The following is a 27,885-nucleotide window of genomic DNA, read 5'->3' on the forward strand; positions in this document are numbered from 1 at the left end:
CAAAGTTTTGGAAAAACATGCTGTCACCATGTTAAGGGCTGAAGTTGGGCGTAAGATGGCTGTCTTTTCCCGCAGGCGCAATTAGAAGAGCTGATATAGGCGTCAGGGGGTGGAGGGTCTACTAAACATTCCAATCTCTAATCTCTCGCGTTAGGCAAATGCTGTCACTTTTCTCGCGTTTTTAATTGCGTAAGCGTAGGCCGTGTTGCGACTTGTGATTTATTGTACATCGTGGAAAATGACGTGTGATGTATTATTGTACAGACTCAATTGCCAAAATTTACACACCCTGCCCGCCTCCGGATTTGGCAGATAGCTTTCATTCAACATCATCAACAGTAAATAACCCAAGAATCAATTCATAATGAACCATAATAACAAACTGATCTCAAGATTTGAGGTTCTCACGGCGGTGAGGCACGAAGATGCCTGTCTTCAGATTTGTTGCGTCGTGTAGTCTGGTAGTTCCCAACGAGGTCCTTGCTGCCTCCATCATCAGGTTGATAAACTTAGACTACACGGTGTTACAACCCAGAAGACAACCATGTTCAAACTGATCTTAATCGGCCAAAGTAGTTGGTCGGCGTCGTAAAATAGATAAACCTAGAGTACAAAAAATAATTATGCGCATGGGATGAATCATTTCCAGTTAAATGAAGAACAAGCAAACAAGGGATCAGAAATTCACTAAAAGCAAAACAGGATTCGTATGAAAGACGACACATGTAGCGCATTAAAAGAAGTAACACGAGTAGAGCGAATGTAACAAAAACGTGCAAGGTTATGAGTTGTATTACAAGAAATAACACGAGATGAATCCGCCCAAGGCCACCTCTAACATGAACGTACATTACACAAAGCACGTAAAAAAATTTCTTGCGGTTTTCTACTTTTTGCGGTATAATTTCCATAGTTTCTCGGTATCCATATTTACTAAGAATTCAATTTTCCCGTTATTAATGTGTTTTATAAAATTGAATGATTCCTTATCCGTCGCCATTTTCAACATAGGTTCTATGTCATTCTTTTTTTTTTTATAACGAAACGGATGTTCGAATTTTCGACGTATTGCTCGATCGTGGTGGAGACGTAAAGAGTCGTTTCTGTTTATTAGAAAACATTTCAAACGGAATTTCTTTAATATAACGAAAGAAAACGGAACGTCGCGGTGTAGTCGTTACCTCTTTGCTTCGTATTCTGGCGATCTCAGCCTGGAAACCAGTTATTCTGATGCTGAAAAAGCTTTAAAACATATTTAGGTGCACGTAGTATAGACATAAACATGACATCTACCTGCCGAATTCTAACCTCACTGGTTATTATAAACGCGTTTACTGTGCGGGAATAAGAATTTTTGCATTTAACATTAAGAGTTTAAATCATTTAAACCAGAATTGTAAGTTCTCTCTTCTGAAACGTGTTTGATGTCAACAAGTGTAGCAGCCAGCTATGTATTTGTATTTGCATTGGTAATAAGTGTTTGTGATATGTCAGCAGCTTTGGCGTAATCTTCTAAAGGATCTGTGTGATGTAAATACGATCCAATTGTAATTATTATGATTCTTACTCTGTAGCAGTATTTACTTTAGTTAAGGGTTATTAAGTGATGCAAATATTTATTAAGGAAATTTCCTTGACATACCTACTCTTTTGCTCTGCACAGTATAGGTCTAATATTTTTACTGGATACCTGTCGATGACTGGAACACACCTACACAAATATATGTATGTTGGTATTAATTTTTGTGTCTGTATTAGGTATTGTGTTTGTGATATGCCGGTTTCCGCATCCTTGGCTTTTTGCGATGAAGGATCTGTAGAGTGTAAGTAAATTATATCCTATTCATAACTGAAGATGGAAGAGGCATTATGGTCCTCCGAAACATTATTATGTACCTAAAATTCCACACGACTTTACAATTCAGAAGAGCAACACCGTCATCTTCCTCGCATAAAAAAATAAAAGTTTCTGAAATAGGAGACAGACAGTAGGCTATATACATTTGCTGGCTTTATTCTGCTCGTAATTGTTGCTGTCAAATTTGATAACAAGATAAATGTGAAATACATTCGCATGCTAAAGTGTGACGCAAATTATCTACTGCCCTGTTGTTAGCGTCGCAGTAGTAAACATCTTTCCTTTTTGTAGCTGTTACTAGTGCAATCTATCCGCAGTTAGCAACATCCCGCAGACCGTGTCTGACAGCGGTGAGTGTGGCTGAAATTTGTTGTGTTAGCCGAAGATAGAACTAACCTGCTCCACTACAAGGCAAGGTACGTCTAGCAACGGTGTATTAACACAGATAGTTGGTTGTGATTTCTGTCTCCCATTTAAAAAAAAACCAGCTTCGTGTTTCTGTTTCTTTATTTACGTAACTAGACACGTTTTTTCGAAAATACTTCATTGCCTGATCTTGTTGCTGTTTGTAAAAACACTGCTTTGGTCAATCGCTTTCATTGATGGCGGAAGTTAAGGTTTGGGGATTCAACGTCGCCCTGTCTTAGTATGATTAAGAAAATAAGAAAAAGTGGTTCTTTGTTGCGAAGGGAAGAATCGGTAGGCCTAATATGGGACCAACACATCTAGCGATAAGTATGGGCCCTTCTAGTTACATGAAGTAATTTTTAATGAAACATAATGAACTTGATGAAACTAATTGCCACGCGATGATCTGCATATGTAGTGCGGTAGGCGGTTATGCCAATATTTCTTAGGTAACTTTACAGCGTGGTAGCCCAGTAAACCAAAATCCACATATTGTGCGAATCGATTAGAAAAAAGATTGACGAATTCAGTGAGGATGAGGTGGATGGGCCTCATAGTACGCATGAGACGATAAATGCATTTGAAATGCTAGTCGGAAAACCTGAAGGCAAGATATCCATTGAGACATGAAGGCGTAGATGGGAGGATATTATTAAATGGAGTCGTATATACATATGTTGCGATGGTGGAGGACTGGGTTGGTCGGCTCTTTATAACTTGTGACAATAAAGTACGTGGAATTTATTGACTGGCATAGCAATTATAAGCTTTTCAAGAAGGACTACGTCGTGAAGTAACTGAAGGCTACTTTCGTAATGTAGTCGGGGTAGTTCAGTCAGTGCAGTGACTGGCTACTTGCTGGACGATCGGGGTTAGTTTCCCAGTAGGGGCGAAAGAATCTTCACTTGGTCTCCGCTTCCAGACCAATCTGGGGCCCACCCAGCCTCTTGTGCGATGGGTACGGGGTTCTTTCCTTGAGGATAAGGCGGCCAGGACGTGACGCTGGCCACTCAACTACATTTAGTTCCGAGATAAATAAGTAGTGGAGCTACATCTTTATAACATTGTGCTTAATAATAAGTATTTAGCCCTTATTGGTGATAGCAGTTACTTTCTAAAAGTACTTTTGAGAGATACTCAGTTTTAATCTCGACCGGGCTACCGGTTGTCCTGCCAGGATTTTCTGTTTTTCTTCAATCACCAGGCGAATTCTGGGATGGTACATGAAACAGGCCGCTGTTACCACCGCTAAAATCCATAATCTAACCTGTGATACTCAAATGCGCGGCTGATTGCATCATGCCTGACAGGTGAAGACGAGCGTAAGGTGCCGGGGTCATTCAGGGTAGTAGGATCGCTTAGCTGACGGTCGCTGAACGGTAACCTCTGCCGTTTGACGAAATGGCTGCAGATACAAAGGTAGTGGACACGTATTGTAGGTCGTCGAAGGAACCTTGATAAGCTAATATATGAATAAACAAATAAATAAACCAGTTGAGAAGATTTCCACCCCGTACATGACAAGAACAAAATGAAACGCATATACGGAATTCCTCTGTTTTCTTAGTCGAATGAACCGTGTAATTTGCCCTGCACGTGCTCCTTCCTGCAGCTACATTCCATTTTGGATACCTGCATCTATCTGAATGAACTCATCGGGAGTCAGGCAGAAGGCTCATTTGGTTATATTACCTACCAATCATTTATCTTCCAGTTTCGATATACGCTATTTAACTTACGTAACATCATATGACCCAAGAATACTCGCTCAAGATGCTGGTATAATGGACAGTGCTTGTGGGTGTATCGCACGAGTCAGGAGTGCGATGTCGATCACAGTACTTTCCACACGTTTTCGTACGACCTACTTCGGATTCGGGTCTATTTAGTCATCATTCCATGCTTAAATTGGCTTTTCGCCCAAAAGGAATAGGTCCTGGGACAAGAATAAATGTCTCATCTGAGTTCGTTTAGGCGTTATCATAACGGGGACCTGTGGCAAGAATGTTTTCTTGCCAGACGCCAGGAAACCTCATTATGGGGCCAAGTCTCACATAATCTTTGCTGAGCAGAAAAATGTCAAACCACTTTATGAAGCACAAAGAACATCACAATTTCTGCAAATGTGACTGATTTCACTGAAACTTGGCATAATAGACGTAAAATATATATTGTGGCTTTTCTTTTTGGTTTATTCGTACATTCAGTAGACTTTTTTCTAAGGAAAAATTGAACAATGAGTCTTATTTCTTTATGACTTCTTTTTCACAGATATACGTAACAGATATATATACTACTTACCCCATGAAGTAAAAATCCCTTATCATTGTTACTGTGGCAATGATTATAAAAACTTATGCATAACAGATAGCATTTTCTTATTCATATATAAAATTTAGTTTCAATTACTATGCTGTGAGTGATAATGTTTTTCATTTGCAGTGAATAATTATGCAGTCCCTCATTCAGCTCATTGTTTGTATACTGGTTGCTAAAGAACTAAATAGAGCAGAAGCTATTTATTGTAATCGTGATCCAGAAGACATACACACACCGAAATCAAAAAACAGTCCTTTTAGAATCAGAATCAGTGGAAACCCTGATAAATATGTGCCAGAAGGAGTCTACACAGGTAAAGTTGTAACCTCTTTCTTTCTGATTATTGTCAGAATGTTATACAAAGAACTGCAGCATACATTGCCATTGGTTTTATTATGTATTGTATCGCTGCTTGCAAGATTCTGACATCTGCTATCACTTTCTTCTGTGTATTATATAAACTTCTATCTCAATCTGATTCTCTGCACGCAGCTTACTCATTACCCTGATGATTGAGACAGCAGGGACCTCTGAAACGTTTGTAAACTTCTACTTGATGAGATGGCATTATAACCCAGAAGACAGCCATCGTCATACCCACTGCCATGAGAACTTGTAATTTAGTCCTTGTACTTTAAGATCATTTTGGCTTCTGTACCGTGTTTCTATTAATAGTACACTTCCCCTTTCAATCATAGATTAACTTTGTGTTTGTTTTAGGGAAAAACTTTGTATATTATAACAAATGATTATTCTTTATCATTATCTTTGCCTTAATTGTTACTATATCAGTTTCATTATATTTATTATTACTGCTGTAATTATGTTTTTGTTTTACTACTAGTAAACTAGTCATCAAGAATGATGTGAAAATCTAAGCAGTAAACACACAATTATAAATAATATCCCACAAGTCCCAGTATTCCTTAACAGCAAATGATCTCCAGCCAACCAGTCAACAAAACTACAAACACTTGCTTAAAAGAGATTGGTTCATAAGAGCTTGGATTCAGTTTTCTATCTGGAGACCAAGATTTTACATGATTTATTACTTGGATAGGCAAAGTCTGCTTCCTTTCCATCATTCATAACTCATTATTAACAATTAGTCTTCATTCAATGCTATTAATATATAGTTGACCCATGCAGTTGAGAAGTAATTGAATAGACAACAAACATACCTTCAAATTTTACATAGCCTTTGAAGTTTGGAAAATGATGCAGTAAATATGTTACTTGTATATACCAGCAATAGTTTTTGACCTGTAGTGAGTCTGCGTGGCCAGCGAAGTGGAAGATATCAAGCAACTTTTGAAAGGTTCATGTTGGTGGTTGAACCCAAAGACCACTCTTCATCAGAAAACAATGACACTGGAGATAAAAATGTGGGAAGTTTTGCTCTGGTGGGGAACACCATTGCAAAATACAGCAATCAATGTCCCAATGCCATCATACAGATGTCATCCTTAAAAAAGGCTGAGGTCAAAGTGACTTGGACAGCACCCCCTCCTGGCAGTGGCTGCGTAGTTTTCAGGTACAAGAATAACTTTCTGTAACTATCCCGTATGGAGCTTGCTTTTCTTGAGTTCAAATGCAGGCTTTTTATCACTTGTTTAAAATTTAAAAGTATGGGCAACTGTGAAAATTCATCACACACTTGTGTATATAGCTCCAGTCTTATCCCATATTATTTTTCTACTTAGTTACTATAAGAATTGCTGAGCATACAGTAATGAGCCCTATAATTTAGTTACAGAACAATTTTCAAACAGATTGTAATTAATGGGCTGAACTGCCAAAAGGGGAACATATCTTCTGGAGTAATTTTTTTTGATTAAGAACATTTAAGGAAATTGTTATTAGAGGTTAGAGAGTTGAGGAATTGGCAACTAAGCCTAATCTTGCATAGTTCATGATGACAAATTATTAATACTAGTATAAAATAATTTTGACCTCTATCCAAAAATTATTATTAATTGTTGAATTATTTACTCTTTAAAGTAATTTAAAGAACTTTGTCATAATCTATATTTATCTGTTGTTTATTTCTTGTGTTTTTAAATGTTACTTAATCTGACTTAATTACAAAGTTATTAGCACAATATTCAGTGTGGAAAACAACAATTTTTACATGTTTATTTCCTGCAGGGCAACTATCGTGGAAGACCATGAAGTATGGTACAAGGATGGTGAACTAAGTCATGAGTTTTGTGAGGATGATCAGGAGAATGAATTTTACCAGCCTGAGTTTGATTTTACTTGCTATGCTTGTGATGATGCTCTGTATGAGGTAACAGTCATATTGTAAATGAGTGACTTTTCACTGTCATAGCTAAACTTAACTTCAACTTAAATGGTTATTCTTAATCATCAACACATTAAACAGATCAAAATCAAAACATAAACACTAAACTTAATCTGACTCAGCATAAATTTTGAAGTAAGTGGTGTATCCAGATGTAGTGGTTATAATGCTGTGAGTGTTTCCTGAACTGTGTTAAGTCATTACTGCTATGATGGAATTAATGTTTGCATTCTCATAATTCAGTTCCTTGAATTACAAAGTGGCATTTCTATCACAAGAGACATAATACTTATCTACCGAGACTTTGTCTACATCAGTATCCAGTGGCCTGCAGTTATGGCGAAGTTCCATTCTCATTGTTTCCTAGCAGCATTACTAAACATGTTTAATCTTTATGTCACTTTTACAGGGCTCTGCAAACTGGGTCATGGTAGTATAAACATTACATTTGGTGTGGAGTAAATGTAACTACCAAGACTTAGGTTATACTTAAGTGTACTTTTAGTTTAGAATTTGCCGTATTGTTTAATGTGTTGATAGGTATACGTATATAACCATAGAATTAGTCTTCATCCAATCACTATTTGCTGACCCCTTTTCATTAGTCAGGTTATTCCTCAGACTGTGCATTATCACTGACTATGATTTTGAATTGATATATAATATTTCAAGTGATACCAATGATGTCTTTACACAGATGACATTTGAGGGATTGTGGTCAAAATATACACACCCAAAGGAATTTCCAGAAAATGGGTGGCTGACTGGATTCACTGATTTGATAGGAGCTTCTCATTCACCTCATTACTATTTCTGGGAGTATGGCAGATTTGCTTCAGAAGGCCTGAGATTGGTGGCAGAATTAGGTTCCACCCATGAACTGGAGAAAGAAATCATAGCTAAGGTAACAGGTGTCCATCCTGAATAGTCTACATGTTTGTAGCTTTTAATTATGAAACTACCTGTGAAATATTTTCATTTAGAGCATACAAATTCCTTATCAAATATGAAGTTCTCATGATGAATAAATAGAATAAAGTTTTTTTTGGATATTCAGCTGTAGCAGTAGGAACGAAAGTCTATGGTTTGAAATTTATAAAAAGAGGTAATTAATACATGTATGTAATCTGTGTATATAAATAAATTGGCGTATATTTTTTCCTCCTTGCAGAGTAAAAATATCCGCACAATAATCAAGGCACGAGGACTTGCGTACCCCAATGTGACTGGCAAGACGAGCACATTCTTCCGAGTAGATAGAAAACATTATCTGTTTTCAGTTGTTTCCAGGATAGGTAAGATATATCTTTGAACTTCAAATTACAGTTTTATTTACAACAAAATAGTAGTTACCAGTGCCTGAAAAATCTGGCATCAGATAAATGTTTCTGAATTGGTGAATAAATATATATATTTGTAAGATTTAGTTCCTTAAACATTTAATAGTTTTATTGTGAGATTTGAGGTTCTGTCAGCAGTGTGAATATCTATAAATTTACGTGCTGATAAGACTTGGAAGACCATTGTTGACGGCTTTATTTTTAATTATTGGCTGTGGTAATTAGACATTGGTTTCTCATTACTGTGGCCTGAATTCAGTTTTAGGACAGCTCTATGTAATTTGCATGCACAACATATCATTGGGGCAGATTTTTCTCTGGGTACTTTAATTTTCATCTGTTATTCATACTTGTATAAATGCCCCATTCTCATATATTCTGGCCCTTGATGTGTGGCAAAATACCACACTCTTGACCCTCAGTTGAGATATCAGTTAGTAGTTTGCTGGACTCAGAGTAAAGAAGTTAATTTTAAGTTTAACATCTTTTTCCTACAAAATACGATGTAAAACCGACCGAAGTATTACAATAATTTATTGCTGTGTTAAGACATAGGGGTCTGCAGTGGCTGCACGGTCTGAGGCGTGGGCCTTATGCTGCTTGGTCGCTGGGACCATGGGTTCGAATCCCACTCAAGCCATGGATGTTTTTCTGTGTTGTGCTCTCCTGTGTACAGGTAGAGGCTTTGCGACGGGCCGATCCCTCATCCAAGGAGTCCTACTGAATGTATATAGATCAAGCCAATGAAAAGTTGGGACCCGCAGTGCTCAGGCACTTGAAGAACGGGTCGTTCCCAGTATCCCAGTGTTAAGGCATGCTTGTTAATTTGATCATTGAAGTTGTATGAGATATACACATTGACTTTAATTTCTTGAGAACAGACACATTAAAAATCATTTTGGGGTTCATCCAGAAGGGTCCTGGTGTTAAGAACAGGACTTGAAAAGAGATCAGAAACCAGAGCAAACCGAACCTGATCTAATTTTGAAATATAAACTTAGATAATTTGTTAAGACCAACTCATGTTAATAGTATGATCCTTATTCTCATTTGTATGCCCATAATCATTATAGTATATAATTTGTTGACTTTATAATTTAATCTGTTTTATTGTGCAGCTCCATCTCCAGATTGGATAATTGGAGTATCTGGGATCAACCTCTGTCTAAAAAATGGCAGCTGGGTGGACTACAGGGAGTTTGATCTGTACCCCTTGGATGCAGGCACTGACAATGGAATCACCTATATGGTGAGTGGCATCAATAGAAATTGTAGTAATGAAATTCTTGAACCTTTTAGTGGTTTATAAAGTGTGTAGTATATTGCTGACCCTTTCCTTATAAAAATGTGGGTTTTTTTTCCAGCTGTTTCTGTCTTTTAAAAATTATAAAATGAAATAAATGTAAAATAAAAATAATTTCTTGTTCTGCTTTATGGTGGGACATATTAATTTAATTTTGATATGCTGGTATTATTTTGTTTTCTGCCACATGCCAGTCTCCTGATGAGCCCACTTCACCACACAAGGTAGTAATCCGCATCACTTCAAGCTATCCTAATGATCCACGTTCACCATTCTATGACCCATCAGGATCTAAGGTTCTGCCATTGGCTCGTCTGTATCTCAGAAGATGGCAGTTATTTGAAAGAGAGTGTTGTAATGAAAGTGAAGAGAATTGTAACGGTATGTTATAATTATGGTAAAATATTCTTAAAATAATTATTTAATTTGTTCTTTAAGTTGCTGTATCATGCTGTCTTAATGAAAAGTAATCTAAGTGTCATTGAATGAGTCACATTTGTATTTTCTTGAACTCTTACAGTGGATCAGCAGCTAAAAATGGGAAATTTAAAGAAAAAAAAGGAAAAGAGAAAGCAAATCTGGTTGCCTGATGACGAGGAAATAGATGGAGTTGCAAGTACTTCAGGTATTATGGATAAATTACAAAAGAAAAGTAAATGTGATGACATCTATCTCCAATTCAGATACAGTAATACCCCTCAAGTTGGACACCCCTCTATATTGGACACTTTTAATTGGAACTGGCGAATATCCTATAATTTTACATATCCACAATACCCTATATCTTGGACACACCTTTATCCTGGAACTTGGTCACCCCTTTTGTTGTAAGTTGGACAGGTGCCTGCATGCATGCACTTAGTTTCAATGCTTTTATGGGAAACGTTTACAGTTAGTATTTTGTTTTTTTTAATTTTTGACCGATGAATGCCTCCTCTCTGGAGGATTAGCTTATGGTTGAGGGTGTGAGACTTTGAACACATCATTGGAATGCAGTGTAAGTGTATAGTTATTCTTTTGTTGAACCCTTCACTGGACTACAGTACTATTACTGGTACAGTTTTAACTTTGTCAGTACTGTGTTTGTGTGAGTTAAACAGTGTTAACAGAAATTGGAACGGTATGCTTTTTCGCTCATAATCAACCAGGAATTGTTGAAACTTTATTTGGTTTGCGGCGAAAATTAAAAAGAGGATGGGCAAATTCCAAGATAAAAGCAAAAAAGCAGTGTCTTGTGATGGAGTTTTTTACAAGAAATAAGTGACATCATATGTTTAGCTAATGCCATAAGTACAATTAAAAAATGTATTCTGAACATTTAAAATTTCATTGAGGCTGGGGTGTAATGTGCAACCATGAGAGTGGGTTTCAAAAGATTATTATTATTGTCATTAATTCTTAATTCAAGCAAGCCTACAGTAGTTAGATTATGTAAGTAAATAAATTACATTGTCGGTAAACGTAAAGTATTGGTGCCCTTCCCTTTGAGCTTATCCATGCAAGTTTAATTTAGTGAAAACAAAATTTGTAAAAATTTAATTTACCCTTTTGATTTTCCCTATCAATAATTTCCTTTTTGGGAAGGGCTCCATAATACTTTACAATTACCACATTGTCATTACACCACAATTTGAAAGGATGATTTTCCCCTTTCCCTCTATCCTGGACACCTCTGTAAGTTGAACGCATTATTGTGGAACCGCAAGTGTCCAAGTTAGAGAGGTTTTACTGTATATGTATGTTATTGAAAAAGTATGTTGATAGCAAAGATAAACCTGTAACTTTTTAAATGTAAATGTGTTTAATTGGAGCATTCTCAAACTGATTTCTCACGAGTCACAAAAGGTGGAAATATTAATGTGTGTGAAACATCATACAAGTATGCCATCATATTACTCATAATGGTGAGCTGCACATAATTGCTGAAAATCTCATCACTGCTAGTTTGAAAGAAACAGTTTTATGTGCTTGGTGATAATCACTTGAAGGTTATTACAAAAGTTCCACTTAAAAATTCTACGGTTCAAGAAGAATCAAGGACATGAGTTATAATGTCAAATGCTAGTTAATTAAACAGATTAAAAGCAGTTAGGACTATTCTGTCCACTAACATCACCAGTCTTTGTGTTTTATTTGCATACAATTGACCTTCACATTGCTGAAAAAAGCCTTAGAACAATGCATTCATATTTGAATAGACAGCATTGATGGCGGGGAAAATACATGACACCAGAATACGCTAGTAGCCACTGTATCATTCATCATCAAGCTGTTGTTATGGAAAAAAAAGTTCTGCATACACTGAAAACAATGTTTGACAAGATTTTAAAGATAGTAAATTTTGTAAAATCAGGATCATTTAATTCAAGATTTTTCATTATGCTTTGTGATGAAATGGGTAGCAATTACTCTATACTTCATGCACAGTGAGGTTTAATGTTTATCATGGAATTTGGTACACATATTCACACTCAACCCAGAAATGTTGTTCATTGTTGAAAAGCAAAGACAAAGATAAATGAACTAAAATTATCATTGTCAGATATCATTATCATATTTATCTCAGCATGTAACAAAACTTACTCTTTCCTACAGAAAATAGAATTTTTAAGTACATATGTTGAAAAAAATGTCACAAGCTATTTTCCAACATGGAATGATTTTTTGGCAAACATTAGAGTCAGATAAGTGATGGTGTTTCTTTAGTTGTAATGGAACATTCTTAAGACTTACAAGTTACATCTTAGCCTGGAGATCAGCTATCCTTACTGATACTTATGTGATTTTCCTCAGTCTCTCCAGGCACATACTGGGATAGCATCTTCAATTACATTACAGCTTCATTTCACATACTTGTGAATGTACTCCATTAAATCTATGTTTAGTTAATTTTGTTACCTATATTATCCCTGTAATTAATTCACTATGTCTGATTTAGCTAACACCCCATAATCACTTATTGCTCTATTGAAAAAGAAGATGGAAATAAGATAATAAACATCACTGTTTCAGAACCAGAGGTTACAGACGACACCACTAAAGAAGACTCTACAGTTGTCAGTCCTTTGAATGAACTGTCATCAAGTTACTTTCTAGACTTCAACATGACATATGGTCTCATGGTCTCTACTCTTCCCACCTACAATTTTGAATCTGAAGTTGAGCCTAGAAACGTAGTTGAGGGAAGAGTTATAGATTGTGTTGTCAGTCGCTGGACTCGGTGGTCTAAATGCAGTGTGTCCTGTGGATGTGGCTACAAAACCAGGAACCGATCAATTCTGGCAAGTTTATTTTCTAAATTGTAAAATGCAAGTAGCCTTAGATGTTTATACATGTGACCTCAAGTTTTCAGAGTGGATTAGTATCTGCATGTATCGTCAAGTACAACTATATAAATGAACTCTAAAATCTTACTTCCACCATATTTAATCTGTTTTACAGACATCATCAAGAGTTCACAATGTAAGACCTGCTGTTTAGCTTGAAGTAACAATGGCCACACAAAGCCAGGTAGTCTTATTTTCAGGAAACTATTTAAAGGCTTTCAAACAGTGTTGTCTGTGATGTCTTCTTGTCCATTCTTTATGCTGCTTACAGGGAGAAGATTGTGATATATATATATTATACCACCTCTACCATGTTGTTGAATCTGCTTACTGCACATCCTTGTGCCTAGTTTTTGAAGAATTGTTCCTTTCTTGGGGTTGTCTCTCCAAAATTAATATTTTTTGTGTTTACCATTTTCTTCTGTGCAGTGTTATTATGTAAGTTTTTGACATCTACTTTAAAAAAACATAATTTTGACAGCATTGCCTATGCAAGAATAATGTATTTTGTATTAACCCATTTCTTATATGACTTGCCATTTGGAGAAAACACCTTCGTAAACGTTTATTTGACACCCTTGTGTCTAATTTTAAAAACAGAAAAGTTCAATGAATTTCTTGGCGTTGTCTGTCGAAGACGAGGTTTCGTTTTGTGCATGTTTACCAGCTTCTTCTACAATGCACTATTTGTGAGAAAAAACCCATTAAATAAGTTTTTGGAATACTCTGTGTTAAATTTTTTAAATAGGAAAAAGTTAATCATTTTTCCAGGGTTGTCCCTCCAAGAGAATTTTTTTATTTATAAATTCTTTAATGTCATGCTGTTTGGGAGAAATGCACACCCCCATGCCTAATTTTTAAAATAGAATCAGTCAATAACTTTTACAAGATTGTCTGTTAAATAGGAACATTTTATATATTTACCATTTCTTCTGTGGAAGAAATAGCGGAATGTTGGATGTTTTATATATTGATGCATGAACTTATTTTTCGTTATATGTAAGCTGGGATAGCTTATTTATGATTGTGATATGTCTATTGTAGGTTCACTCACGAAATGGAGGGAAAGCTTGTCCAAAACTTTTAAGAACAAAGAAGTGTTTGAAAAAGTGTGGTAAGTAAGTGAATATAATCTGCAGAAACCATTAGTGCTTAATTTAAGGGCATACTTCTGTATTTATAAAATTATATTACATTTATGAATCATAATTTGTATTTTTTATCAAGAATGGTGAAATCAAGGAGGATGACATGGGCTGGGTATGTAGCAAGCATGGAAGAGACGAGAAACAATACAAAGTTTTAGTCAGAAAGACTGAAGTCAAGAGACCACTTGGAAGATTTAGGCATAGATGAGATGATAATATTAAAATGTATCTAAACGAAGTAGGGTGTGGAATAGATTCATTTGGCTGAGGATGGTCCAATGGTGAGATATTGTAAACACAGTAATAAACTGCAAGTTCCAAAAAAGGTAGAGAAGTTATTGACCAGCAGGACAACTGTAAGCTTGTCAAGGATGACTCAGCTGCAAGGAGTTGTAATCATCCTTTTAACTTCTTTGGAGATGCTAGTACTGAAAATGGAAAGCTAACTGATATAAAATCTGAAAACCATGAAAGATTGTGGTGTGTACACCAATGACATAAGTGCTCCCCATATAGCAGTATATTTCACTTCAAAAGTTATAGGCACAAGAATATTTTCATCACATTTTAATTCTTAAATTATTCTCATTTAATATTGCTGACATGATTAGTCATTCTGACTGAAAATAATTTTATTACCAATACAGTGGACTTTTGTTTATCCATATGATTATTAAGTCTGTGGATTATCTGTGACCATTCTTATTATTTTCATTACTTATTCAATGTATTGAAAGTTTTAAAACTGCTCATTGATGTGTTAGGGATGGGTTGTTTGTGAACAAGTCATTCAGAGTGAACAACTCACTCATGAGAGCTGTGAATGACTCACTGTCCTTCATTGAGTGTATCGTTTGCTTCATGAATGATTTACTGCACAGCTCCCCTGCACATATCTTCCTCCTTGCCCATGAGAGTCACAAATGAAAGTAGGACAGGAGAGGTCCTTGAGTGACTGATGAATTCTCAGTTGCCTGAACAATGAGACTCAGATGAAATTATTTGTTTGAATTACTCATTTTTATGAGTGAACTAACTTGCAACAGTGAACTGGCTGGACCCATCACTGTGTTGTACACATAAATGCTTGTGAACCGTTCATTTATCTCTTTTCCATTATGTGTTTCTACTAGTCTTTTTTTAATGGGTTCCTTTATATTAATAGACTTTATTGGCAAGCAATAATGCAGCTCACATAAGAGTAATGAACTCTAACATCAGGTGACGTGAAATTACTGTAATTAAATGAAATTGTCAGTATTTCAAATGTGTATTGTTAAAAATCCTACTTCACTTTAATTGTGTGTATAACTTGCAAAATAGTACAATTGTGCATTTATTTTTTACTTTAATATGCTTGATTAGAATACTGCATATATCTATATTACTGTAAAATCCAACAGTTTAAAAAGAAAATTACAAATGTGTTCATTACTATTCTGCATTCTTCACTGATTTACATATTAATTTATTTTGGATACAAATATGCTATTCATGGGGCTAATTAACAGTAGTGCATTGCATGATAATAAACTATATTATTGACAGAGATGTTGACAATAAAGGTATTCTGCAACAAAAAATTTGTATACTTTTTCACTTGCATCTCATTAGCTATTACATATCAGAATTATATATCTTAATGATATCTGGGATACTGGGAACGACCCGTTCTTCAAGTGCCTGAGCACTGCGGGTCCCAACTTTTCTTTGGCTTGATCTATAGACATTCGGTAGGACTCCTTGGACGAGGGATTGGCCCTTCGCAAGGCCTCTACCTGTACACAGGACAGCACAACACAGAAAGACACGGACAAACATCCATGGCTTGAGTGGGATTCAAACCCACGGTCCCAGCAACCAAGCGGCACAAGGCCCATGCCTCAGACTGCGTGGCCACTGCAGACCCCTCTTAATGATATCTCTGTTTGTAATAGAATATGTATAAAATGTGCTATTGCTGTGTAACATGTTGAGGGTTAACTATTAAGTTTACAGATAACCTTTAATGGCTAAGCAGTTAACTCTGCTCATATTAAATGCAAGTGGAATATACAATTCCATATAAATTGTAACATTATTGTTTATAACGTACTGTAGCTAATTATTGTGAGTTTATCATATATTCAGTCTTCCCATGGGCTCCATGTATAGTTGAATTTTGCAGGGTTTGCTCCATTAAAGTCCAGTTGTTTAATTAACTGAGGAACTAAGCTCTGTTTCTGAATTATTAACATATGGTACAGCTGTCTGAGAACTGCTTCATGTATATTTGCTAAATTATGCATTTCACAAGGATCTGAAACAATGTTAAACAAACATGGCTCCTTTGTTATTGAAGGGTTGCAGTCTGTTTCTGGATACTGGCTGTCAAAGCTGCATTTTACAGTTGCCGACTCCCGTAGTTTGTTTAGCTCAGTGTCAGAATCTGTACGTCTGTATGGTGCAGTTGATGTCCATGTCGTACTGTTTGTAACTGATGAAATATTATAAACTGGATTTCTCAGTCCACGACCACTTTCTCCATAATATCTATCCAGTGAACCATTTGTGCCAAATGATCCTGGAAAGAAGGCAGTAATTTCAAAACATTAAGGTATTTTCATTGAAACATGTCAGTCAGTATAGAATCTTCTATTTCTTAGTTTATTTAATAATGCTTTCTCAGTTTTGTGGATTATATTGTGTCCAGTGGCAAGATAACTTAATGATGAATTGGCAAGGATAGATAATGAAATGGTCGTCGCTTATTTTATGGCATTATCTGTGAATTTCTCTGGAGGGTCTAGGGAAAAAACAAATCAGAATAGCCAGTCATGGGCCAAAAATCATACCTAGTGTCTGTTGAATAGACGACAGGAATGGTATCTACTCAGATGCAACATTCAGTGTCAATAAGGACACTTGCTAACTATATACTGAGATCATATTAGTTTATGTTGGAAGAACTACAAAATATTTTCTTTGGCCAATGCTTCAGTGTACAGTCTTCTTATAACCTCCATGCTCACTACACATTTTCTATGTGTGTTCCATAGTGACATAGGCAGAATATTTCTTTTTCTTTATAGATTCTAAGAAGCAAAATGAAAATCAGTTTGCAAAGCTGAAAGCCAAATAAGGATAACTATATTTGAGACAAATATGCATATTGCTTATATTTAAATGTATTTTTGGAATGCTGCAAGATGCTCACCAATGACTAGTTTCCAGTCTCCATCCCGAATGGCTGCAGTTTTCATCACTTCGTCTATGTTCAGTAGCACCTGTTTGCGTGGAGATGCCTCATTGTAACTTATGCTGTTCCACTGGTCAACACCATCAAAATTGCCAGCAAGTTCACTCAGATTTCCTCCTGCAGCACTGAACAGTGTAGGAAGCCAGTCTGTCACATGCATCAGCTGTAAAACATAGAATTCTAAATCCTTATCAAAGACTAAGTAGAATAAATACACTGGATGTGTCAGTTGTCAACTGTTTAGCATTAGACATAGAAGTTGGTTCTTACCACATAATCAAATCATTTTCAGATTGCTTGATTAACTGATGAGCTTCAAGGATGTTAAGATTATGTAGTATTCTTGACTCAAAAGAAATCCAGACAAAATCTGTAACTATTAACTTTAACCCATCAATGGCACAGGACATTTAATTTGTACTCAGACCTGTAACCAGAGGATATTTAAACATTGAAGCTTGAAAATGCAACAGGCTCTGAATGCCATGCTGTTATTTCGTCTTTTCTCAGTTTAGTATTTCACTTCTTTTAACTTTTTTGATTCAGTTATGTTCACTGACACAGTCGATATTGTATTAGTCCTAAGTGTTTTGGCTAGACAGAATGAATTGTATACAATCATTATTTTTAGCAAAATGCAAATATTTACAAATTAGTTCCAGTCTGTCTCTTGTTACAGTGTCTCCAAATTCTGGTTGCAAATTACCCTTTTTATGTGAAGTATGGTCTCAGAGTAGGTTTTTGAACGATGCTCATAAGCGCAGTGAGGCCAAATACAACAAATTTTTCCTGTCATAGGTTTCCATGCCATAGCAGTTGACGATATGCTTGATAATTTACTCTGCATAGAATGTGGTTCATATATCTATTTATTTTTAGCAGTTTTATGTGTGAGCTCTCTGTATAGAAACAACCAGAAAATGTCCACAATTTCTGTCACATGTTTTGCAGCACCTTGAGGTCCAACACCACCTGTGAAATTTTACCTTTGTTTCTTGTAACTGTTCATGCCCTCACATATGAAGTCTTAAATAATGTTATCATCATTATCACTGTCACCATTCACCACAACATCAAAAAGGACACAGTCATCCATTTCATTGTCATTATCAAACTCTAAATATCATAAACTTTTCTTCAGATTCACTGCCATAACTGCCAGTGTACTATGTCAAGTGTCATTGAATTGTAAATGAGATGAAAATAGTTTTGGACACAATGAACAAAATAGGAACTATTCAAGTCATCCTGTTATAAGACTATTCAATACCATTTATATCTAAAGCAACATGTCTTGAACTGCAGAAAGTGTAATTATCAGATTTGAACCCAGGACCTCCCGAATTCGAAGCAGGACAGCTAACCACTTGACCACGACATTTGATGGCAAGGATGAAAGAATCCACTTTCTTCATGTATGTTTCTATGTGTCATGTTAATATAATTACCTCATTGGATGCCCGCTGAGAACTGTTTATCATTGGGCTCCAAACCAAACCTATGCATCTTACACCTCCTTCCCACAGTGACTGCTTGATCTGCAGGCAGAATAGAATAGAAAATATGAACTGACATTCACCTGATCAGACCTGACCAGCCGAGGACACACGACACATCAAACTCCTGAAATAATGAACAAATAACATAATATGCCACATAATATGCAAAAGAATCAGAAGAAAAAAGGAACATCCACAACTACAACCTACAAATACTGAAAAGCGTGCATTAAAAAATATAGAATTGTTTTAAAAATAAAACCTGAAGATGATGCTGAGACATCGAAACATGTTGTAATATATAGCGCAAATTGTAACATCGAGGAAACGATGAATAGCGCGAAATATTTATATCAATTTTAATTTTTAACATCAATATTAATATAGTTTGTGTATAGACTCGAAGAATAAATATATGTATGAATTGAAAACACAAACATGACGCATCTAAACTATAAACTATAAAAGAAAATAGAAATTAGTAAATATGACATAAATTCATTCAAATTATTTTCATATTGTTACATCATGAAGGATGTGATTGATGGGATATGTAACCCACATGGAAAAAAAAAAATAATTCAATTTTGAGTGCAAAACCTCAATCAAAAATTTCCTATGCTAGACCTAATGCAGACTGGAAAATTATATCAAAATAAATCTTTAATTCAGTGATGAATGGGTTTGAAATTAACTCAACTGCAATGGCTATTTATGAATTTCAGTACACTGAACAAATAAAATTAAAATTTAAAAACTAGACTAAATTTTGGTAGTGGTTTAATTCAAACACATATTGGCCCTATGGGTTTTATTTTTGTGAATTTTGACATATACTGAAAATGCATATAACCATCACCATTTTGTTGTCAAACTGGTGCCAGAATTATTTGATGTTAAGCAGCATTAAATGAAGGCAGAATATTGATGCTTCTCATGATACTAAAATAAAACCACAGTTATGCAAAAGCGCATATCACAAGAGTCACCTGTCGCCACGACTCACCAGAACCACATTCATACAAGCAGGATGGACAATGCTTAGGTGAAGTTGGTATTCTGGCATTCATCAGACAACACAGTATCATCGCTTTTGAAGAAAGACTTGTACGATGATGGTTGGTCACTTATAGTTCTCATAGATCATAGTATCTTAATTAATTGGCTGCAGTTCTCTCACCCCTCTGAAGGGGTAGTTTGAACCCCAGTTCTCACTTGGAGCACCATTGTCAGAGATAAAAATGATTATGGAATTGTTCAGCATGTCTGTGTCTGCCAGAGCATGTATTATCTGTCCAACAGACTCGTCAAGCTTTGATACCATGGCTGCAACACACACAAATACAATACTTGTAAAAATAATATATTTTTAAAATTTGGTGTTCAGTTACTGATGCAATTATGCATCTTTTATTCACATTATTTATTAACAGACACTTGCATTTGCACAAATACATATTTGTGAACGTGCTTCTGTATTTATCCAATAAATTAAAATTTGATGACAGATTGCTGTGTTAAGTTATTTTTCCATACCTTTTTACATTTATATTTGTGTCTACTTAGAAATATAAAACACTAATTTCATAAGCAATTTGGTGGTGTACGATGCTATGTGGACATATTCCAAATGTGTTTGCCGAAGAGATTTCTTAAACTTAATATATATGAAGTAACAGGAGAACATTAAGAATTACTTAACTGCTTTCCTGATTATCCCAAAATATATCTTGGGTTGCTGACATTTGAAAAGAATATTAATCTTAGTTAATTCAGCACAAGTTTTTCTTCCAGCCCATTGTTACTAAACTGAGTTAATTTTGGTTGTGAAAATAATACATATATCGACTCTAAATGTCAGCAAATGTTGAACCCGCTATACTTTATCAGACATGTGCATTTATATATTTTTGTACCAGGTTACATGTGAATAGGTCTTGTATGGTTTTGTAGCGTATGTCATATGTTTCCATGCTAGCTGCAGTATCATTTGTGTGCTGTGATTGTGAAGACGTTTTTGTATACCAAATGTGGCATTAAAATGTATTTTTTATCACATTTTCAGGAAAAAATAATTGGGGAAGGGGCTAATCAGGAGCTGTAGAATTTGTATTGTCAACATGATTAGTGGCATGGAACTCCAGTCAGTGGAAGGAAAGTAGCATTTCAACACGGAATAACATCTGGTATTATGATTTCTATTTCACTTTATGGAAAGGGCATGCTTGTTATTAACATAATTAAAAGTTATTAACATTACTAAAATTGTTATTAATAATATTATTATTATTATTCCAGTCGTGGGGCTGATCATTCTAATGATCTTTTCCCAAATAGTCCTGGAAGTATGGTGGTATATTGCTGTATATTTCAAGTTTTATCGTAGTTAATTTGGTAGGTTAGGTTTCGATGTGCATTTGTATATGGCTATGTACTAGAACCACTTTTGCACGCACGATTTTTATGCGAAAATACATCATTGCATTCAGTGACGTAGTATGACATATAAGTCAAATTAAAGTCTGAAAATGAGTATTTCCGGGAAATTCAATGACCCAACACCACCACCACTATACCAGTTCCGTCTACTTCATAGAGCAGTCTGTTATCTGTGATACGTAGCAGTCTAAACGTTCGAAGAACTACAATACCTGTCTTGTGGAAATAGTGCAATAGGTAAAGGATAACGTAACAACATATGTACATGTGTGAGCGGGGACATGAACATTACAGCTTTTATAACATTCCATTCGAAGATCAACTTCAGATGTTCCAAACATCAAGATTGTATGTCGTTGAAATCACAGGCACACTATGGAAGGTAAGATGGGCGTGTAAAAGTTGTACAATTTTATAATTTCAACTGTTACTTTGTTAATATTTTATGATTAACACAGCAAGATTACAGGAAGTTTCTAATACATCACGTGCCTTTAATATTTCGTGAGTGACTTTGTATGTTGCTTTGTTAGTAGATAGGTATTTTTTAATTCAAACCATTCAAAGTGCTATTGCATGGTGTGTTGGTCTTTTGCACATGACTTTCTAGGATATTGAAGTGAAACGAGAAAATGGCATATATTTCATGTGTTTGAATTGCACGTTTTACAGGTTTTAAATAACTGTTCTGTGTTATAGTAACCACAGTCCTAAAAATAAGAACATTAAGGTGAATCCGCCGCCTTCTTAGTTACGTGTCTTGTGTGTCGACAGACATTGTAAGGTTTTCAAGTGTTGTTTTTCGTATGTTCGCTATTCTTTTGTATTAACCCACTTTTTCATGAGTGTCACCTGTAGTTGTTGTTGTTGTTATCTCTCTCTCCCTCTCTCTCTCTCTCTCTCTCTCTCCCCCTCTCCCCCTGCCTCCCTCTCTCCCTGCCTCCCTCAACAACCCACTGTGCCACTGCTGCTTACGATATCATATCTTGGGAACGATTCCTTTTGGAGGATTATACCTTTTATATTTTCGTTTGGTTTTGAGGTTTTCTACCCGTTCCCTTTGCCAACTTTCGCACGCTGTGAATATAGGCCTCTTTGTACAGGGTGTTAAAAAAGTCGCGCAACCAATTCCTGATACATGTTCTGTTTGTCAAAAAATAAATTGTACTGAAATAAAAAAACAATGTTATTTTTCTTGTTCAAGATGGACTGGCGCGAGCAAGTTATAACATGAATGGCATGTTACTGCGTCTTTATTGATCCAATCAAATTGTATTGAATTGCAGCAACCAAAAAGTAGTTTAATATGGGTTGCGTGAATTTCCGATCACTCTGTATAAAAGTGCATTAAAGCTGTGGACCACAAACCCTTGTGTCAAGCGGACGCGGTCTTCTGTATAGAAAACTCAGCTGGATGAACTTACCAGCGAGAGTTCTTCTATTCGGGTCAGGAATATATCTGAAGTTGTCGATTGATTCTTGGGGAGCTTCGAGTGGCTTGCCGACATTGCCTGCGTGCACCGCCAGATGGCCGACGTATAGAAACAGCGAGCTACTACTGTTATGATTCCTGATTATGTTAACACACTCATCTGTGAACACGTCTGTGGCGTACTGTCCATCCAGTTCCCAAGCCGTGTCCATATTTCGACGGAAGTCGTAGCCACTCAAGATTTGTCCTTCGGGATACTGTGAAAATCGAAAATGAGCGTTAAACTACAAATTTGGAAATTAGGATATGATAAAGGTACAGATATTTTCTTGAAGGAACTTAAAATTTCGGCAATTATTTTCATTCATTAACGGCGCATGTGCACAGGACAAGTTTCAATCTGCCATCACTTTCCGCCAACTCCCTGTAGCATGAGACTGTATAGCTCAGCCATTAAGACGCTATGGGCTAGACGGCCAATTCCACGCACCCCGAGTCCCACCCAGACGCTTATCCAATATTTATCGGGGCTCTCTCCCGAGGAGTAAGGCCGTCCCAAAAGTGAAGTTGACCACTCGTGGCAGTTGTAATCAAATTGCACGCTTCACGGCCATGGAGGGACTTCATTTACCTCACCGCGCGGCTCCAGCGTTGCTAGCTTTCCTACGGTGCGAGTTCTGAGCTGTCTCTACTCGCCCGGAGTCCGCTGTTTGTGTTGCAACGGTGTACGATTTTCCTGTGATCTTGAACCATGAAATTTGGTGACGGCTACAAGGGCTCCGAGTTTTAGAATGTGTGAAGTTTTACCTCCACTTTCCATACACACTTTCACGGCATGGCGCTTAGGCATTGAGGCAACATTTATTTTTATTACTTACCACGTTTTGTAGAATATGATCATAGTAACTTATATATCCACCCCAGTAACCAAGATGGGAGTCGAAGCCGCGGTATGTTGGTGTGAATTCCTTTTTGTAGAATCCTAGATGCCATTTTCCGACGGCCTTTGTGACGTAGTGGAGGTCCTTCAAGAATTCAGGTAGGATTTTGTCTTGCAGGGGCAACCCTCGAGGTTCCGCTGCCATTATGGACTCTCCTTGCATTCCTGGGGATGCAGGAGTACATGTGTCGTATTAATAGGAGGCCTGTATTTGTTGTGATAATTTTCGTTCCATTGGGAATGAAATTATGCACATTACGAAGACAAAATCGGTTGGCTGAATTCCATAGTCAATGAGTCTATAGCGAACTCATATGCAATGTGGAATTTAGGGTTCTGACAGCTGCGAGTATGAAGATGGCTGTCTTCTGGAAAGTTATGCCGTGTAGTCTGGTAGAAGTTTACCGACGTTTAAGAGGTCCTTGCTGCCTTAATTATTACGGCGATCATCAGCATCTTAGAAAAGTCCGCAAACTTCTATCAGACTACAGGGTGCTACAAATCAGAAGACAGTCTTCCTCACATGCATTGGTTGTCATACAAAACTCTCAACAGAACACGTAATAAATAAAAGTTAATTTCGCTGGAGTTCACGTGATTTAGAAACGCGTTCTTTTCGTTTCTGCAAAAGAGGCCTGTATTGATTTCCGTCTTCATTTGTTGCAGATATAAATCTATCGTTGCAAAGATAATTACACCAGACACCACACTGCATGAATTAGAATATTTTCTTAAATGTTCACTTTTGAATAACGTTTGGAATAAAAACTGTGTATTTAAATACGTTATTTTGTTCTGTTCTTACTAAGTTTCATGTTTCATGTATGTAGAGCCGTCTGTTCCAAAATGCATGTAGTTAGATTTTTGTTGTACGTAAAGGAGGAAATGTAACTGGCCGACGTGAACCAGAATTGAATTAGTCGTACAATTTTTATATAAACCACAATGCGCCAGATTGTTTTCGAAATCAGTCCAGTAGCTTCAAAGATGACGTGCTGCTTACGATCTGTCAATCAGCTCATTAGCAGATAACTCGTAAAATTATACTTAATCTTAGCCTTACGTAATATTTGCAGTGATATACAGCTGTGATTTGGTCATCAGGACCTCGTTTGTGATAGTGCCGTGTACAGAGTGAAGGCAGAGTAGAAGAGGCTTTATGACTTCACAGAACACTGTTTCTTCTTAAAAGAGTGCACAACAGCCAATTGAGTATTTTCAGCAAACAGCAACCTAACTGACCCAGGTGGAAGGGGTATCGGCCGGTTAGCAGCGCCGCTCTGGAGGATGTAGACGTTGATTGCGAGTAGTAATTGTTGAGAATGACGCCGTTGTATGCCAGGGCGTCGATATTTGGCGTCGGTATCTGATCCGACCCGTGGAAACTCACGTCGTTCCAACCCTGTTAAAGACATAGTATATTGTTGTTGAAGAATAGATGTATATGAACAGGACTCTATTGTTTTATAACCGGTTAAGGAGAGAGTTGATTGATGTCGTTTTGTGAACATTATAATCGATCTTTGCTTTCTTTATGGGATTGGCACGAGGCATAATTCTGATCGTCATTACCAACCTGAAGATATCCCGCACGTGTCAAACCTTTCCATGCTACTCGCGAGATATCTCACCTAGAAACTGACCATTTTTGTTGAGTTATTTGGTGATTAGATCAGTGGGGGGAGGTCCTCTGCCATCTCTTTAACATCTAAAGCTAAATATTCTAATCTTTCCAACATCAGAAATTATGAAGATGGCTGTCCTCTGGGTTGTTAACTAACTAAATAACTAACTAGATGGCTTACCGAACCCGAAGGTTCATCACCGAATTAACCAAAGCCCTCCACCGGACCCTGTCTTGGGCCAACAAAATCCAGTCTCCTTCAACTCCTATCTCCCATAGATCCCGCCTGACATTATCCTCCTATCTATGTCTAGGTCTCCCCAGCGGTCTCTTCCCTTCAGGTTTCCCAACCAGTACCCGGTGCACACCTCTTGTCCCATCCATGCGCGCTACATGCCCAGTCCATCTCATTACAGAAGAAGCATATAATATAGATATCCACCAAGACATCGAGTAACGTTATGTAACTGCTGTTATGTAAACATAGGCCTGCTTGTGTTTGAAATCTTGTTATTTGGATAATATAAATTCTATAATATTCTTGCTTCTATACAGTTTCATATTTCCTGCCTAACTCTGCAGTAGTCGGTACTCACCAGATCATCCGCTACGATGAGAATTATATGCGGTGACAATGCTTGTACTGCAGTCACCAGAATGCATCCAAGGTACCAAATTAAAAGAAGCATCTCTTGAACGATTGTAGCTGAAAAATGAAAGTCGTGTTAATTACAGTTATAGAGCTGTTCGTCAAATTCTCAACGTTATTGCAGCATTAGAAATACCGGCTGCTATGACAAAAGAATTAAAGACATTTCTGCTGCAAAGCGTTCTTAAAAAATGTCACGTTTCAAAGACAATTGAAACACTTCTCCTAAACAGCAAGTCAGCAGTTTATTTGTATTTAGTGCTCGATTGCGTTAACCTCAAAACGCACCAGCGTTATGAAAATGAATGAAAAGTTAAAAAAGGCTTAAGGAAAACACAAGACTGTCGTTGCTTTTCGATGTCACATATTTCTAGATGTCTTAATTCGAGAAATTCCAGTGTCACAAGTAAAAACCCGTCTCAGGAGCAAAATGAATTTCGTTTGTGTCTTTCTCAAAACAACCACACGTAAGCTAAGAAATGGCCGGAAATCCTGAAGGGAATATAACAGCTTGGAAGACAATTTTAGAGACGGAGTACATAAAATCATAACTGACTCTTTCGGATCCGGAGAGCGCACTGAAGAAATATAAGAAGGCAAAGTAAAAATATAAGACGGTGGAGGATGAAGAGAAGGGAAAGAATATGGAGAAGTGAATATTCCATCTGCTTCGATAATCAGCAACTTTTCAATTGTATTCATGGGTTTTTAATGATTCCCATTGTAACTAGCGATTATTTCCTGAAACAGCATTAACAAGTTGTGGAAAAGAGTTGTGTTTGCTTTCCGGTACGGACTGAAATATTAAATATTATTTAGACGAGCTTCGACTTCAAAGGACTGAGAAGATAAGCTAATTACAGCAACTATTTATGGAATAATCAGAATAAGATTAACTAAGTCCGAGGAACTGAGCCATTTTTGAGAAGCTGATAATTACTTCTAAAACTTCTTGACGATGGTGAAGAGTCAATTGAATAAAAATTTCCTTGGATATTATCCATCGTCTAGTAAATTTTATTCCGGGACTTTCACTTTTTTACTTTGTCCGGAGATAGGGATTAGCTCTATCTAGTGGGCCCAACTGTGTAGGAACCTGAAGACGGAGATAGAGTCCCATCTCCGAAACGTCGTTTTTACGTTTTATATTTACTAGACGATGGATAATATCCAAGGAAATTTTTATTCAATTGATAATTACTTAGCTTTCAAGAAATTCCTTGTCTTTTATGGAATATCCATTACTGTGTTCAGAAGATCCCGTTCAAAAAAAACAATATTTCTGATGACTTGGGTCTGAAAGAGTTCAGTCTTGGTATTAACGAAATATTGAGCGCTCACCAACTTGATAAGACCAGTTCCACGTTCCTGTCGCTACCAGCACCAACTGTGCTGTTTATAGCCAGTCTTGAGGTTCCCCGTTAAAGTTTTTACTACGTAAAGTCGGGGGAGGGAGTTAACGATAAGGATAAGCGAGCTAATGTAGGTCGCTCACTTAAGGTGTTTCGGAGCTGTTTTTTCTTCCTTGAAATTGTTTACAAGCATATAAAACATAAGTTAATGTAGCAGTCCTCCTTGAGAAGCTGATGGTAGCTCCGCCGCTCATGAAACCCAAAGTTTTTGTCCTCGAGACCTCGTTATTGGTGCCTACCGCCATCCGCAACACCGTTACGTTCAATATTCGTGTTTATAAATAATAATATCGAAGTATGAAAATGTAGATTGTAGTCTTTTGTGCTGTAATGCAGATGGTATTCGACGCGAGACCCGAATATCTTTTCTCTCCGCGGCCGCTTACCCAGGATATCGCAAATGTCCTCCATATATGAAGGCCGTCACCTCCATCCTCAACCTTAGGATGTGTCGGAGAGGGGCGTACGAAGTTATTTCAATTTGGCTAATGTTGTTATGCGACTTCCAGGTAATTTTAAACATAATTCCCGCGGACAGAGCGCAGATTGAGAGTGTTGAGGAGAATATTTGGACCTAAGACAGATAAGGCGACAGGAGGCTGCAGAATGAGCAGCACCATAATCTCTTCACCAGATATGATGACA

The 27,885-nt window shown here is 36.7% G+C and overlaps 3 protein-coding genes across 6 annotated transcripts in view; 2 read left to right on the forward strand and 1 right to left on the reverse strand.

Moving 5' to 3' along the window:
* Nucleotides 1-1,757: 1,757 nt before the first annotated feature.
* Nucleotides 1,758-20,926, forward strand: LOC110835044 (spondin-1). 3 transcript variants are annotated; one of them, XM_087350555.1, is made up of 13 exons: nucleotides 1,758-1,823; nucleotides 2,176-2,274; nucleotides 4,709-4,898; nucleotides 5,855-6,119; nucleotides 6,734-6,875; nucleotides 7,588-7,794; nucleotides 8,062-8,185; nucleotides 9,349-9,479; nucleotides 9,728-9,914; nucleotides 10,054-10,158; nucleotides 12,546-12,814; nucleotides 13,904-13,973; nucleotides 20,810-20,926. In XM_087350555.1, the coding sequence occupies exons 3-13, from the start codon at nucleotides 4,718-4,720 to the stop codon at nucleotides 20,833-20,835; spliced, it is 1,707 nt and encodes a 568-aa protein (XP_087206681.1). In that variant the 5' UTR covers nucleotides 1,758-1,823; nucleotides 2,176-2,274; nucleotides 4,709-4,717; the 3' UTR covers nucleotides 20,836-20,926. The 3 variants fall into 3 exon arrangements, with proteins under 3 accessions (XP_087206681.1, XP_021930567.1, XP_021930566.1); XM_022074875.2 differs by lacking the exon at nucleotides 20,810-20,926 and adding an exon at nucleotides 14,087-16,521 and having other exon boundaries at nucleotides 1,760-1,823; XM_022074874.2 differs by lacking the exon at nucleotides 1,758-1,823 and having other exon boundaries at nucleotides 2,157-2,274.
* LOC110835045 (arylsulfatase B) lies at nucleotides 15,994-27,241 on the reverse strand. 2 transcript variants are annotated; one of them, XM_022074876.1, is made up of 9 exons: nucleotides 27,170-27,241; nucleotides 25,776-25,885; nucleotides 24,798-24,957; nucleotides 23,494-23,720; nucleotides 22,608-22,872; nucleotides 19,925-20,070; nucleotides 18,694-18,783; nucleotides 17,204-17,408; nucleotides 15,994-16,570 (listed from the first exon to the last, which is right to left on the reverse strand). In XM_022074876.1, the coding sequence occupies exons 2-9, from the start codon at nucleotides 25,866-25,868 to the stop codon at nucleotides 16,134-16,136; spliced, it is 1,623 nt and encodes a 540-aa protein (XP_021930568.1). In that variant the 5' UTR covers nucleotides 25,869-25,885; nucleotides 27,170-27,241; the 3' UTR covers nucleotides 15,994-16,133. The 2 variants fall into 2 exon arrangements, with proteins under 2 accessions (XP_021930568.1, XP_021930570.1); XM_022074878.2 differs by lacking the exon at nucleotides 27,170-27,241 and adding an exon at nucleotides 27,030-27,161.
* LOC110827813 (arylsulfatase B) overlaps nucleotides 21,066-27,885 on the forward strand; it is a 78,290-nt gene continuing 71,470 nt past the window's right edge. Inside the window, exon 1 of the mRNA XM_087350552.1 lies at nucleotides 21,066-21,565. The gene's annotated coding sequence lies outside the window, so the exon portion shown is untranslated. The remainder of the gene's footprint in view (nucleotides 21,566-27,885) is intronic.

This window comes from Zootermopsis nevadensis, unplaced genomic scaffold (assembly GCF_977971745.1).
Source record: "Zootermopsis nevadensis isolate Lab colony 2312 unplaced genomic scaffold, Znev_1.0 Znev_ptg000017l, whole genome shotgun sequence".
Classification (NCBI taxonomy): Eukaryota; Metazoa; Arthropoda; class Insecta; order Blattodea; family Termopsidae; genus Zootermopsis; species Zootermopsis nevadensis.